We start from the raw sequence: 14,346 nt of genomic DNA, 5'->3' as shown, positions 1-14,346 counted from the left end.
GCCTCTGTTTCTCCCTCTCTCTCTCTCTCTCTCTCTCTCTCTCTCTCTCTCTCTCTCTCTCTCTCTCTCTCTCTCTCTCTCTCTCTCTCTCTGAAGGGTTGGTTGTGAGGGCTCGTCTTTCACAAGAGGCGTTGCTCTCTTCGGCCGTGGCGCTTCTCTGCAAGCAAAAACAGAAATTTCCGCTTCCTGCAACGATAAACAACTAGCGCAACTTGAGAAACATTCGCCGCGACTCTGACGGTGAACGGCGGGTTGAAGCGCGCGTCGCGATCGGTCCTCGGGGACGGATGAATGTGCTGCAGTAGAGGCTCGGCGCTCCGACAAACAGCCGTTTTATTCGGGTTTTCCTTCATTGTTTTCAAACATAAGGTTCCTCCAGCATGTCGGAGCGGGGAGGGCTCCCGAGGACTGGAGGCGTGCCGTCTCCGCAGCCCTCCAAACCGGTGGCGATCACCTCCAATCGGCCGGTGCACATGAACCTGTACGCCACCTGGGAAGTGGACCGATCGTCGCCGAGCTGCGTGCCGAGGTAAGGCGCCTGTCCGCCGGGGAGGAAGCAGCGGTGCACCGCCGGATAATGCTCGAGGTTTCCTTGACATTTATCCACTTAAAGGACAACACACTGAGTTAAAGCTGGAGGGAATACGATAGTCAATACAGCTCAGATGTAATCAAAGGAATAAAATTAGCCTGGACAGATTTCGGCACTATATGTGTCGCGGTTTGCAGCGAAAGCGATATGAACAATGATCGGTGGTTGAATCTGAACACGGCGCTCCGACAAACAGCCGTTTTATTCGGGTTTTCCTTCATTGTTTTCAAACATAAGGTTCCTCCAGCATGTCGGAGCGGGGAGGGCTCCCGAGGACTGGAGGCGTGCCGTCTCCGCAGCCCTCCAAACCGGTGGCGATCACCTCCAATCGGCCGGTGCACATGAACCTGTACGCCACCTGGGAAGTGGACCGATCGTCGCCGAGCTGCGTGCCGAGGTAAGGCGCCTGTCCGCCGGGGAGGAAGCAGCGGTGCACCGCCGGATAATGCTCGAGGTTTCCTTGACATTTATCCACTTAAAGGACAACACACTGAGTTAAAGCTGGAGGGAATACGATAGTCAATACAGCTCAGATGTAATCAAAGGAATAAAATTAGCCTGGACAGATTTCGGCACTATATGTGTCGCGGTTTGCAGCGAAAGCTCGGTGGTTGAATCTGAACACGACAGTGCGGTAAAGACAACCAGAGCAACTTCTTCTTAACAAAGAGCTGCAGGTGAAATGTTCAGACATGCAGGGCTTCATGTATTGTATTGCAGCCTGTCAGTGGTCAGGAATATTTGTCAGGAATGCTGGCACAGGAACTGTTGTTCTGCTTTTCTGGAAAATATCAGACTAATGGATAGCGATTTACCGATATCGGGTTTTTAATGACCTGCACTGATAGATATTATTAAACTGCAAAAAATGATTTTCTTCCTTAGAATGTTTGTCTGGTTTTCTAGTATAAATATCTGAAAATTATTGAATCAGGATGCATTTATTTGACAAGTAAAATGACTTAAGATATTATGTCTTGTTTTCTGAAAAAAATTCAAAATTTGGTTAGTTTATGCTTAAAAGAAGCAAAAATTTTTTTTGCAGTGTATTAGTTGTATTATTAGTAACAGCAATAATAATAATTACTGTTGTTGTTATTATTAGTAGTATTATTTTCCCCAAATTATGCTTTTTTTTGGCAGACCCAATATTGATAAACCATAAAGAACTGCATAAGATCATTGTGAATATTGGGAAAAAATTTCCCCCTGATGTGGAAATAATCCTAGTGTCTTATTCATGCATTGTATTCCATCCTGGGAATTGTCTAAAATAAATGTTTGAAATGCTGGATTTTTGGGAATAGACTGATGTAATGCTGGTTTAGTGTGTCAGGGTTTCATGCATATTCTAAATTGGAAATGAAATGGAATTTTATGGTCTGGAATTGGTTTGGGATGCTGCTGTGGTAACTGTTGAGCTTCGTGTTTTGAATTCCCATCTGCTGTTCTGGAAAACATTGAAGTATATTATATATTGGAGTATACCGATATAGAAGTATTATCCACAAAATATTTAATTTATCGGTAGACCCAATATTGACAAATAAGAACGGATAAAGTTGGATGTAAATATAAGGAAAAATATCTCTGCTTATTTAAAGAGGTTATCCCATTCATGCATTGCATCCTGGACATAGTAAGAAACGTATACTTGCAGTGTTACATTGTTGGGAATATATCGGTGTAATACGACCTTAGAAATGCTGGTTTAACATGTGTAAAAATCCATGCATTGTATTCTAGATTGGGATTGGTGTGATATTGGTTTGGGATGCTGCCATTGGTAATTGTAGAGTTTGATGTGTTGTATTACAAACTGATGTTCTGGAAAATTTGGGAGTAAAGGAAATGACTGATATAAATTTTTTTTTGACCCATATTGAAACATTTTTATGTTTTATTGTATTGTTATTACTCCCCAAATTGGTCGCTTATTGGTAGATCCAATATTAGACAACGATAATTGCCATTGTAGTGAATATAATATTGTTGGATTGCTGGACGTTATGAGTATACTGGTGTAATAGATCCTAGAAATGCTGGTTAAGTAGGCCTAACTGCTGGGATTCATATGTTGTATTACCGGGAACAGTCTTGTATATATTGGCTTGGGATGCTGCCATGGTAACTGAGGAGCTTCATGCTTTGAATTCCAACCTGGTGGTCTGGAATATGTTGCAGTCGTCTGGTAGTCCTAGATATGCCGCTTTAGAATGTGTGGAGATTCATGCATTGTGTTCTAAATTGGGAATGGTATGGAATTGGTTTGGGATGCTGCCATGGTAACTAGGGTTTCAGGCTTTGTATTCCAGCCTGCCACCAGCATTGCATTACCCTGCATTTGTGATCAGGTGAACATGTATGTGTCAATAATGATCTTTCTTCTTGAAAGCCAATACTCCCTGCTGCCTGTTGTTTTCGCTTGCAGTTAATATCGGCTACGGATACAGACAGCACAGACATGTGAAATGGCTGCCCATCGAAGCTAATTGGTTTATTTGTATTAAATGTGTATTGATGGAGCAATTGGGATAGATCTGGGTTACACAGCATGTGCTTGTGTTTTGCGTGGCATCACGCTGCTGGTATTGACTAGGGTTGGGTACCGTTCACATTTTAACCAGTACTTGAATTTCGGTGCCGGTACTCAAAGGTACCTTTTTTCGGTACTTTACTCGGTGTGTAATTACAAAAAAATATTTATTTCAGTGAAAAGATAAGTCCAAAAGTCTCAATTTCAACATTTTGAACAACAGGGTCCATTCATACATACAGAGGCAAGCAGAACATGCAGGATTCATATTTAAACCGCCTTTTTGCATTTTAATATCCACAGACACTAGTTCATATAGCGATTCAAATTAAGTGGCAGTGGCTACTTTTGATTTATTCGTCCAAACTTGACGAATTCCGTGGCATTCCACGCTATAGAGTAAATTACATTTATATGAATGGACTCCACAATCCCGTCCACGTTTACGCAGAAACAATATGGCCCTAGAAATGTAACCACACTTCACAACATTTCGGCTTGCCCTGTGTGATTGAACGAGATGCAGGGGTGACATCACGTCACAGGTAGGGATGCACCGAAATGAAAATTCTAGGCCGAAGCCGAACAAAATGAAACACTGGGCTGAATACTGAACACGGTTTTTCACATTTCCCCCTCATGTAGGCCTATTTTGCCATTTTTTTTCACAATTGCATTAATTAAATTGCCAAAATGTGCTTTTTACTGTTTTGTCCTGCTTTTCAAATAAAAAATCAATTACAAAACAACAATTAAAAAATATTTACTTAACACTGAACATTTTTTTTAACATTCTAGCAGACATTATACCAACAAAGCACAATTTAGCTTAAAATTTATTTGGTTAAGTTAGTAAAATAATATTTTTAAGACTTGAATCAGGCATGTATTTTTTACTGTACAAATAAAGGGAGCCTTGCTGAGCAGAAGAGACTTCTTTTAAAACATTAGAATATATTACAGATCCCAATTTGAAGACTATGTGTGAATGATATAAAACATCTATTAAAGGGGTCATATGATGCGATTTCAAGTTTTCCTTTCTCTTTGGAGTGTTACAAGCTGATTGTGCATAGATAAGATCCCTGAAGTTACAAAGACTAAAGTCTCAAAACCAAAGAGATATTCTTTATCAAAGTTAAGACTCTGCCACGCCCCCCTAAAACGGCTCGTTCTAACACGCCCCCACATATCTACCTCACTATGTGGAAATATTAGCATAATGCCGCCCAAATGTGCACGCAAAGAGAGAAGGCGTGGTTTCAGTAACCGCAGTTAGTGTTGAAGCAGCATGTCAGGGAGACGCTGTGTGTTTCTAGACGAAAGCAAAAGCACTTTATTTGGCCTTCCAGAAGTAGATGCATTTAGGAATCTTTAAGATCACTTACAACAGAACAGCAATGCATTTGACCGTTTCGTGAACCTAGGAGAGGAGGTAATTCTGACTTTGCTCTGACAATCTGGCGCTTCTGAATCAGCTACTGTTTTGTTATTAGTTTAAGTATTGACTGTTCAAATGCAAAGTTTTGCGCATCGTGTGTGTGCGTGTGAGAGAGAGAGAGACCGTCACATCAAAGTGCAGTCAGCTGTCTTAACCGTGGCTTGTGTACTGCAAACACATACCAGCTTCTTCACTGTGTCTGTCACGCGACTCTGTTCCCCTTTCGGGCTCTGTCTTTACATTTATTTTGAAAGATGAAGCTGGCGATTATGGTGAGGTCCGTTACATTTCCGACGAGTGCTTGCGGTGTTCGGCCAATCACAATGCACTGGGTCAGCTGGCCAATCAGAGCAGACTGAGCTTGTCGGAAGGAGGGGCTTTGTAGAAAACGAAGCGTTTGAGAGAGGCGGGGCATAGAGGACCTACAATAATGTACAGTATTTTAAAAATAATTTGTTTTTTGAACATTAAAGCATGTCAACATATTCTGTTACACCAAATACACAAAATAATGATCTTTAAAAAAGCATCATATGACCCCTTTAACAGAGCTGTTGTAGGGTAATTATTATTATCATTATTATTGTCTTACTTTTTTATTTTTTTACATAACGACAGTAAAATTACAATACTATCATTTATGAATAAATTAATACATGCAATTCATGCGTTCATTATATATAACATAATATAACAAAATATAACATTCTGCTATTTATTTACTAATCGTTTGAGGTAATTTCATGATTTCAATCATCATACAGTAACCTAACCACCAGCATTAGCCACCTCTTCTTCTCATCGGAGACTTGATGCAGCACTAAGTCTCTCGCTGTCGGTGCTTCACGCTTGTAATGATTTCTGCATCTTTCTCTGATAGTTTTAAAAACTTTCAAAAAAATTTGATCGCGTTCGCCATTGTTCGGTTCATATTATTCGGCCTTTTCGATTATTCGGCCGAACACCGAAAGAGATTTTCTTGCTATTTTCGGCCGAATAATTTCGGTTGCCGAATATTCGGTGCATCCCTAGTCACAGAGTCTCTCTTTCTCTCTCTAGCATATGTGTCCAGATGCGTTCTCAGGTAGCGAAATTTGGCACCGATTGGTTTAACTGAATCGGTACTTGTTGAGTTGTACACAATTCGGTCGGTACCCTTATAAGTACCGAGTTCGGTTCCCAACCCTAGTATTAACAGGAAACTCTAAAAATACACCAAAATATTGATCGGCTTGTTGATGTTTCATGTTTGGCCGGAGCTGATGGCTGTATTCAAAATGTAATACATTAGGGAAAGAGCATAGCGCTCTCCCTACCTCTACTATCATCTTGCTCGGGACTGCTATTAAATATTAGTGTGATCTTGTTGTATGTCTAATTCAGGTGGACAGTAGCCCTGTAACTCACCCCGGCTACTTAATTAGAGCTAAAGATGGCACAGTGGGTGGCACAGGGCACCCGTGTGGCGCGTGTCTGATTTCTGAGGGCTTGTGTGTGTGTAAATGTTTGCATCTCTGAGTGAAAAGAAGGAAGAATGGGAATTGACGAGCATTAACAGCGCAGTAACAATTCCCGGTTCAAATTGGACATAATGAAACGAATCACTAACAGATCAATGAGTAAGTCAACAATCGCTCTGGGCTGCTTTTCCCAAAAGCATCTTCAGCCTTAGTAGACACTGTCACCAATGGTCTCTCAAATCTTACTCAGGCTTCTGAAACCTCTGGATGATGCAGTTCTGACTGATTCAGTGAGTCATTATTAGACAGATTCAAATCAATAATCAAATGCCCATTCACTTCACACTGATAAAATCTAACTATGAAATTGTAATAGCTGTTCTAATTCTATGAGAATAGGAAAGTCCACACAATAAATATAATGATAACACAGAGGAACAATATCGTTATTAGGATCCAGAGTTTGAAGAGCTTGCACTGTTAAAGAGGCAGACGACAAAATTGCACCGCTCATTTAAGATAAACAGAACATTGTTGTCTGTTGGTTGAAACACTAATATAGCTATCCTTCCAGTTATCGTTCTTGCTTTGCATGGGCCTTAAATCGTTTTCACTGATTCGTTTAAAAGAAAATCTTTAAAAGTTATCATCCTTGTTATAATTGTCCCCCTTGGTGAAAATGGGTCTTAAAGGGATAGTGCACTCAAAAATGAAAATTGTTTACCATATGTGACCCTGCATCACAAAACTAGTCATAAGTAGCTCAGGTATATTTGTAGCAGTAGCCAACAATACAATGTATGGGTCAAAATTATCAATTTTTCTTTTATGCCAAAAATCATTAGGATATTAAGTAAAGATCATGTTCCATGAAGATATTTTGTACATTTTCTACTGTAAATATATCAAAACTTAATTTTTGATTAGTAATATGCATTGCTAAGAACTTCATTTGGACAACTTTAAAGATGATTTTCTCAATATTTTAGTTTTTTGCACCCTCAGATTCCAGATTTTCTAATAGTTGTATCTCGGCCAAATATTGTCCTATCCTAACAAACCATACATCAATGGAAAGCTTATTTATTCAGCTTTCAGACAATTGACCCTTATGACTGGTTTTGTTTTGCAGGGTCACATATATGATGCACTCCATGTATGATTTTCAATCATTGTTAGATAAAGTTCTAAAAGGCTTCAATGAACTTTCAAAGGAAAGACAGAAATCTCAAGTTTCATTAAAAATATCTTCGAAGATTAGCCAAAGTCTTTTGGGTTTGGAACCACATGACGGTGAGTAAATGATGACAGTTTTCCTTTTTTGGGGGATAACTGTTCCTTTAAGAACAGTTCTCCCTTTCCGACCCTATGAGTGATTGTAGCATGTGTGCTGTCATTAGTATCTGTGTGTCGACGCTTTTGTTGCCGCAGGTCTGTCATCTGTCTGATATTTGCTAAGATAAAATCCTTCCTTGCAAAAACCTCTCAGCGTCTTTTGGCAGCTGAATCATTGATTGGTGCCAAAGGCCAGCAGGAAAACAGACTGACACCTCATTCAACACAAACAACAACAACAACACGTTACAGTCCGCCTCAGTATGCCATTATATTCACACTTCTGTCGCACTCTTCTCCATAAAACCTTCAATAATGGGATGTAACCAAATGGTTAGTAGCTTACTCTTTGGAAAAACACATCGATTAGCCACAAACATTGACGTCACTGACAGCGAAAAGCCATTGATTCGCACACATGTAGTAACTGAACGTGACACGTCATTTCTGAACCTGTGTGCTTTAATGTCAGTTTGTTCCTCACACTGCTCCTATCCTTTGACTGTGTATTTGACCTATAATATAGAGCACAAGCCGTATGCACCACTTTTTGGTTGTTTTTCGTCTTTGAAGATCCTTATCTTTAGATGAGAATCTTCATTTTTGGAGTTGACTGTTGCTTTAATTATGAATCATTTGCATCGGTTTGAGGCTATGGTGTATTTTCAGTATTACCGTGGTGTTCGGCACAGGCGCTGCCTGGTTGTTTCCTGTTCATCTGTTTCCCTCTGCAGTCTGAGGGCTGACGAGGTCACATCCTTTTGTTTGCTGAGCACAAAAAGAGAGTGAACGCAGCCGACAGTCTGAGAGCCGGGGATGGAGGGAGACGCTGAAGAAGTGAATTAGGGAGTGAGGGATGATGGGTCGAGGGTGGGAAGGTAATTGCTGCTGCCGCAGGGTTCGGAGAGAGAAAAGCGAACTGCGTGGCACCCAATCAATACCGGCAGACCGCCACTCGAAAAAACTATCTCATCTGAGATCAGTCTGAAATTTAATTCACCTCGATATCTACAAGGCTGAACAATGAAATGGAAGCTATGGCTGAATTCTGAGGGTTCGAGTCTAAATAAATAGCTTTCTTTTTCCCTGGTGTAATTTTGAACAATTCATCCGTGCATATTAGTCCAAACTACTTTTATTCTTTACCTCAATCTGGTATTGAATGCTTTTCATGATATGCTTGATTTTTTTATGGATAAAATTAAGCCCATTTTTATTAAAACATTTTTGTTTTTACTGAACATTCAGTTTGTTAACAATATTTAGACTAATGTATTACTAAATGAAAGAATAGATTCATATTATTATTCAACAGACTGTGCATTACAATTAGAGATGCACCGATTGCAATTTTCTTGGCCGATTCCGATTTCCGATTTTTTGTTAGTGTGATCTGCCGATACCGATTTTTGCCGATTCCGATTTTCTTTCTAAGAACTATAATTGACAGCACATACAAACAAAAATCTACTTTTCTTCAATGCAAAGTTTTATTTTCTTTAAAAAAAAAACAAGTAAAAAGTCATTAATAAAATAAGAACAAATACAAAAATTTGTTTAAAAAATGTAATTTCTGTAGTCTTCATTGTAAAAATTAAATACAGATTAATGCTTACCATTAAAGTTATAAAACGTATTCAGTCAAGAGCAGAAAGTGATTTTCTTTGTCTTTTACATGACAGACAGCAGCAGGAATATTGGACTGCGGTCCCTTTAAGAGTTTATCCACGGACCCAACATGCATTCTCTTTCTCAACTATTTAATGTTCCAAAACTGACTGTTTAACTGGATACTCACCAAGACGGGCATTTTGCCTGTGCCGCTGGTAACAATACGGATCGGCTCTGTGAACGGAGCTGTGAGATGCCTGACATTCTTCATCTCCATCCTCTGATCTCCAGCATGCGTTGAGGACTGAGGGAGCTTCTCGTGACTCACGGTTTGGGGTGCATCGTCTCTCTCTCTGGCCCTTCACTGCCGTCGCTCTGACACAACTGATTAAGATGGACTTTCCCATTTTGTCGCTCTTTCTTTCTTGCTCTCGCTCCAGTCGAGGATAATTCTCTCTTTCTCGCCGTCAGCTGGATAGTTCCACTCTTCAAAAAAAGACTCGAAATTATAGATGAAATGAGTTTCTTTCATCTCAGCAGTCTCCTTTGCTAATATTAATTATTGCCTTTATATCGTCTGTCAGCCACACTGCTCTCTAGATATCGCGGACCCAACATGCGTTCTCTTTCTCAACTATTTAACGTTCCAAAACTGACTGTTTAACTGGATACTCACCAAGACGGGCATTTTGCCTGTGCCGCTGGTAACAATACGGATCGGCTCGGAATCGGAAAGAAGTGAGACTGATCGGCCGATCACCGATCATGAAGAAAAATGGCAGATTCTGATCCCTGGCCGAACGATCGGTGCATCTCTAATTAAAAGGATTTAATATTTCTTTATTTTTATTTATTATTATTATTATTTTGCTTTTCATCATGCCATACAACATCCCATAATTGTTTTGATTTATATACTATTATAATATTAATATATATAATGTTTTTATATTTTCAGTTTTCATATTAAATTATTTAAGTTTTAGTTTTAACGTTATAGTTTTTTTGTTGTGATGTTTTTTCCCCCATTTTTATTAGTGTTTGTTTTACTTTAATACTTCTGTGAAGCTTTAATATATTTTTATTTCAATTTTTCATCTAAAACTTGTTTTATTTCTGTTCTATTGTTGAATATCGGTTTATTTCAGCATTTCTAATCTTAATCTAATTTCTACAATTACAAGTTTAGTTATATAAACCTAATATATATATATATAAATATAAAATAAATTTATAAATATGTAAAATACATATGTGTATATAAATAATGTGTGTATAAAATGTTTTATTTTATTTCAATGAACAAAAAAATGTTTTTTAATAGTTTCAATCTTAATAACAACACTGAGGCTTATTGCTTTGTCAGTAAGGCATGTGTGAACTAATGCTAAATATTATAACGCTCACGTTAGAGGACTTGCCTTTGCACGATCTGCTTCACTGGAAGTATTAGGGAAATGTCGACATATCAAACCAAAGATAACTATATTAGCGCCTACACCAATGCACAATAACATTGTGTTTATTATAAGCACTCTACAGTTTTGTCATCTGCTGCTTTAAATGCTGGAACTCCTTAAAGTCGGATGGATTCTGATTGGCTGTCAGTTATCATCCTTGTTATAATTGTCCCTCTTGGTGAAAATGGCTCTTAAAGGGATAGTTCACTCAAAAATGGAAATTGTTTGCCATATGTGACCCTGCATCACAAAACTAGTCATAAGTAGCTCAGGTATATTTGTAGCAATAGCCAACAATACATTGTATGGGTCAAAATTATTAATTTTTCTTTTATGCCAAAAATCATTAGGATATTAAGTAAAGATCATGTTCCATGAAGATATTTTGTAAATTTTCTACTGTAAATATATCAAAACTTAATTTTTGATTAGTAATATGCATTGCACGATCTGCTTCACTGGAAGTATTAGTATTAGGGAAATTTCAGCAGTTGCATTATGGGTAGCGTGCGCTCGGCTGACGTGAAGTGAACGGAGCTGTGAGATGCCTGACATTCTTCATCTCCATCCTCTGATCTCCAGCATGCGTTGAGGACTGAGGGAGCTTCTCGTGACTCACGGTTTGGGGTGCATCGTCTCTCTCTCTGGCCCGTCACTGCTGTCGCTCTGACACAACTGATTAAGATGGACTTTCCCATTTTGTCGCTCTTTCTTTCTTGCTCTCGCTCCAGTCGAGGATAATTCTCTCTTTCTCGGCGTCAGCTGGATAGTTCCACTCTTCAAAAAAAGACTCGAAATTATAGATGAAATGAGTTTCTTTCATCTCAGCAGTCTCCTTTGCTAACATTAATTATTGCCTTTATATCGTCTGTCAGCCACACTGCTCTCTAGATATCGGTGTCCACATAGAAAGACTACTAGTTGCAACTTTATATTAAAAATAAAAGTTAAAGGTAGTCAGAAGCTACTACTGTAACCCTTTACTGCCTTTCAAAGATGCTGCCATTCTTGCGTTTTCCCCACCATTTTTCATGTCACAAGTGTTATCTGGTGTGCTTTTGTAGTTCTTCAGGGGTTTGTAAGAGAATGTAATAATGTTTTTTTTTTAATAAAGCAAACAGATCCATTTTACCGTAATGAATATTGCCGTAAAAACGCGTAATTCATAGTCTGACCACGTGAGCAGCTTTGAGCAGAATCTTTGAGTTGTCATCTTTTTCTTACGGAGCTCTCAAATGGCATCAGGCTTTATTTGAATGCAGAGTTATTAACTCTAAACTTTTGAAATATGTACTACACTGGCTTATTTCGAGTCTTTTTGAGAGGAGATCTCTGGATAACGATAAAATTTGTTTTATTTCTTCCCAAATTCCATTTTAGAATATTGTTTTTTTACCTAAATTCCATTTTGGAACTTTGTTTTTTAATGCAATTCCGTTTTGGAATTTTATGAATTGTATTACGTTTTCTCGATTCGATCCTACATTAATTGGTTAATTTAATTTTAATCATCAAAAAGCATGTTCAATGAATTGAATTCATAAAACTTTTAACAGGTAATCAATTATTTTTTTTAATGTAAATAAATATAACTATTCCTTTGCAAAGAACATTGTGTTATAATTTTTGTCAAATAAAGTGTTGCACAACATATAAAAACATAGATTTCTGTCATAATTTCAAAAAGTAAAACTTTAACAGTTTAATCTTTTTTTTATTATTATTAAATGAAAATAACAACACCTTTATAGTAGATACGATCATTTCTACTGTCAAATAATTAACAGCGGTGATTATGAATATAAGAATTTTGTCATAATTTCAAAAAGTTAAACCATTTTGGAAAACTGATGATTTAATACTTTACAACAGAATTAGTTTATAACAGAACATTGCATTTTTGTAGTTTTTGTTTGTCAAATAAAGTGCTGCACCGCAATCATAGTATATTTCAGTCATAATTTCAAGTTAAACCAAACTTTTATTGCAGTGGGTGGTAGTGAAGACCTTTGTATTTGATGTGCTTGTAATACATTTCTTTTTAACATCCATCGGTTTATCTAAGAATGGTTTTAGACTGAAATATGCTCTGCTCATGTTTCATGAATGACGCTCGTTGATGAGCAGATATTGACACACGGCAGGTGCGTTGGAAGTTTGAGCGCACACAATGCATTGTGTGTCTGTCTTTGATTGCTGATTTTACCTGCACTTCAGCTTCATTTCCATGCATGGCCTTTGTTCCTCTCATGACGTGCGGATGCATGTTTATGTCATCAGTACTGCTGTTATGAAACCCTATACTCTCATAGGGAGAACCAAAACCGAGCTGCTTTAATTTGTTGTCCGCCGTGCACGTTTATTAACGCAATCCATGAAAGCGCAGCCGTGAGATACCGACACGGTTCATCACGACTCGACGCCTGAGCCGCAAAACTACTGACGAGCCGGATTCCCCAAGCTTATTATAGCGGCTTAATGCTGACACGTGAACAGCTTCACTGCACCATTCACTTTCTGTATGCGTGTTTGCAGCCGTTATAATAACTGTTGCATGCATGTTCTGCAATCTAAACATCTATTGTTGAAAATGAAAGGTGTTGCTGCACTGAATCATCACCAGCAGCATGATGAGGCTCTGACGTAATTCCTGTGATTAAGTGTGTTCTGGTAATGAATCACACACATGCTGGAGTGATATCAGGCCAGAGACACACTGACCCACTAACACTGTCCAACAGCAGCTCCGGCTCATGACTGATGATATTACATGCTCAAGGACGGGATGGATGACATTCTCATTCAGTTTCCTCTCTGGTTCAGATGCTTATGTTTCACACTATGCTTAATACAGTTAATCTGATTTGAAAGACTTATAAAGGCTTGTGCATCACTCTCAAACACTAGTGTGTCAGTTACACATGGTAGAAAATCTAAAGATTGTTTAATAGGACTTTTTTGGAATTGGAATCACCAATGTCATTTTTAGTATTATTTATTTATTTAGTATTATAGTATTTATTAATATTTTGAGTAAGCATTTCTTTTTATATTTTTTGTTTTACTTGTAAATTTTAGTTAAGTTATTAAGAATATATGTATTCATTTTAAATTTTAGATTTAGTTGAAGTGATTTAGTACTTCAAAAGCAAGCTTATTTTATTTCAGTTAGTTGCAAAGGCAACATGTTTTTAAGTTTACATTTGTCATCTAATATTTACATCATATTTTATTTTATTAATGAAAATAATTTTTCATAGTTCATGAACTTCATGATAATAACACTGGAGTCAAAATGACAAATCTCATTCCTGTCTAGACAACAGATTTTATTAAATGTTAAAGCAAACAAATGAAATTCAGATTCCAAATGGACAAATAATAATGCTTATTGCATCTCCTGTCATACATTTCCCTCTGGAATTTGTGAGTCACGGGAAATGGCTTGAGATTATGACATCGTCATCATCATCCTTTTAAGGTGTGGATGTCTTTCAGCTCCGGCGATGATGTCATCACTCTGGTTACCTGGCTGTAATGATGTTGTCTTTCATATTAGAATACTGTAGCAAGGTTGTGTGTGTGTGTGTGTGTCTGTGTCTGTGTCTGTGTCTGTGTGTGAGTGTCTGTGTGAGTGTCTGTGTCTGTGAGTGTGAGTGTCTGTCTGTGTCTGTGAGTGTCTGTGTCTGTGTGAGTGTCTGTGTGAGTGTCTGTGTCTGTGAGTGTGAGTGTCTGTCTGTGTCTGTGAGTGTCTGTGTCTGTGTGTGAGTGTCTGTGTGAGTGTCTGTGTCTGTGAGTGTGAGTGTCTGTCTGTGTCTGTGAGTGTCTGTGTCTGTGTGTGAGTGTCTGTGTGAGTGTCTGTGTCTGTGAGTGTGAGTGTCTGTCTGTGTCTGTGAGTGTCTGTGTCTGTG

The 14,346-nt window shown here is 38.2% G+C and overlaps 1 protein-coding gene across 1 annotated transcript in view; it reads left to right on the top strand.

The window, feature by feature from the left end:
- The first annotated feature begins 781 nt into the window (after nt 1-781).
- Nucleotides 782-14,346, top strand: part of LOC107567601 (phosphofurin acidic cluster sorting protein 1) — a 77,912-nt gene continuing 64,347 nt past the window's right edge. Inside the window, exon 1 of the mRNA XM_016253301.1 lies at nt 782-989. Within this exon, the coding sequence (XP_016108787.1) occupies nt 841-989 (149 nt within the window). The 5' untranslated portion in view covers nt 782-840. The remainder of the gene's footprint in view (nt 990-14,346) is intronic.

The sequence above is a fragment of the Sinocyclocheilus grahami genome, unplaced genomic scaffold (assembly GCF_001515645.1).
Source record: "Sinocyclocheilus grahami isolate Dianchi unplaced genomic scaffold, SAMN03320097.WGS_v1.1 scaffold1172.1, whole genome shotgun sequence".
In the NCBI taxonomy this organism is placed as follows: Eukaryota; Metazoa; Chordata; class Actinopteri; order Cypriniformes; family Cyprinidae; genus Sinocyclocheilus; species Sinocyclocheilus grahami.
Note: the sequence above shows the minus strand (reverse complement) of the source record. Positions and strands in the feature narration are given on the sequence as shown.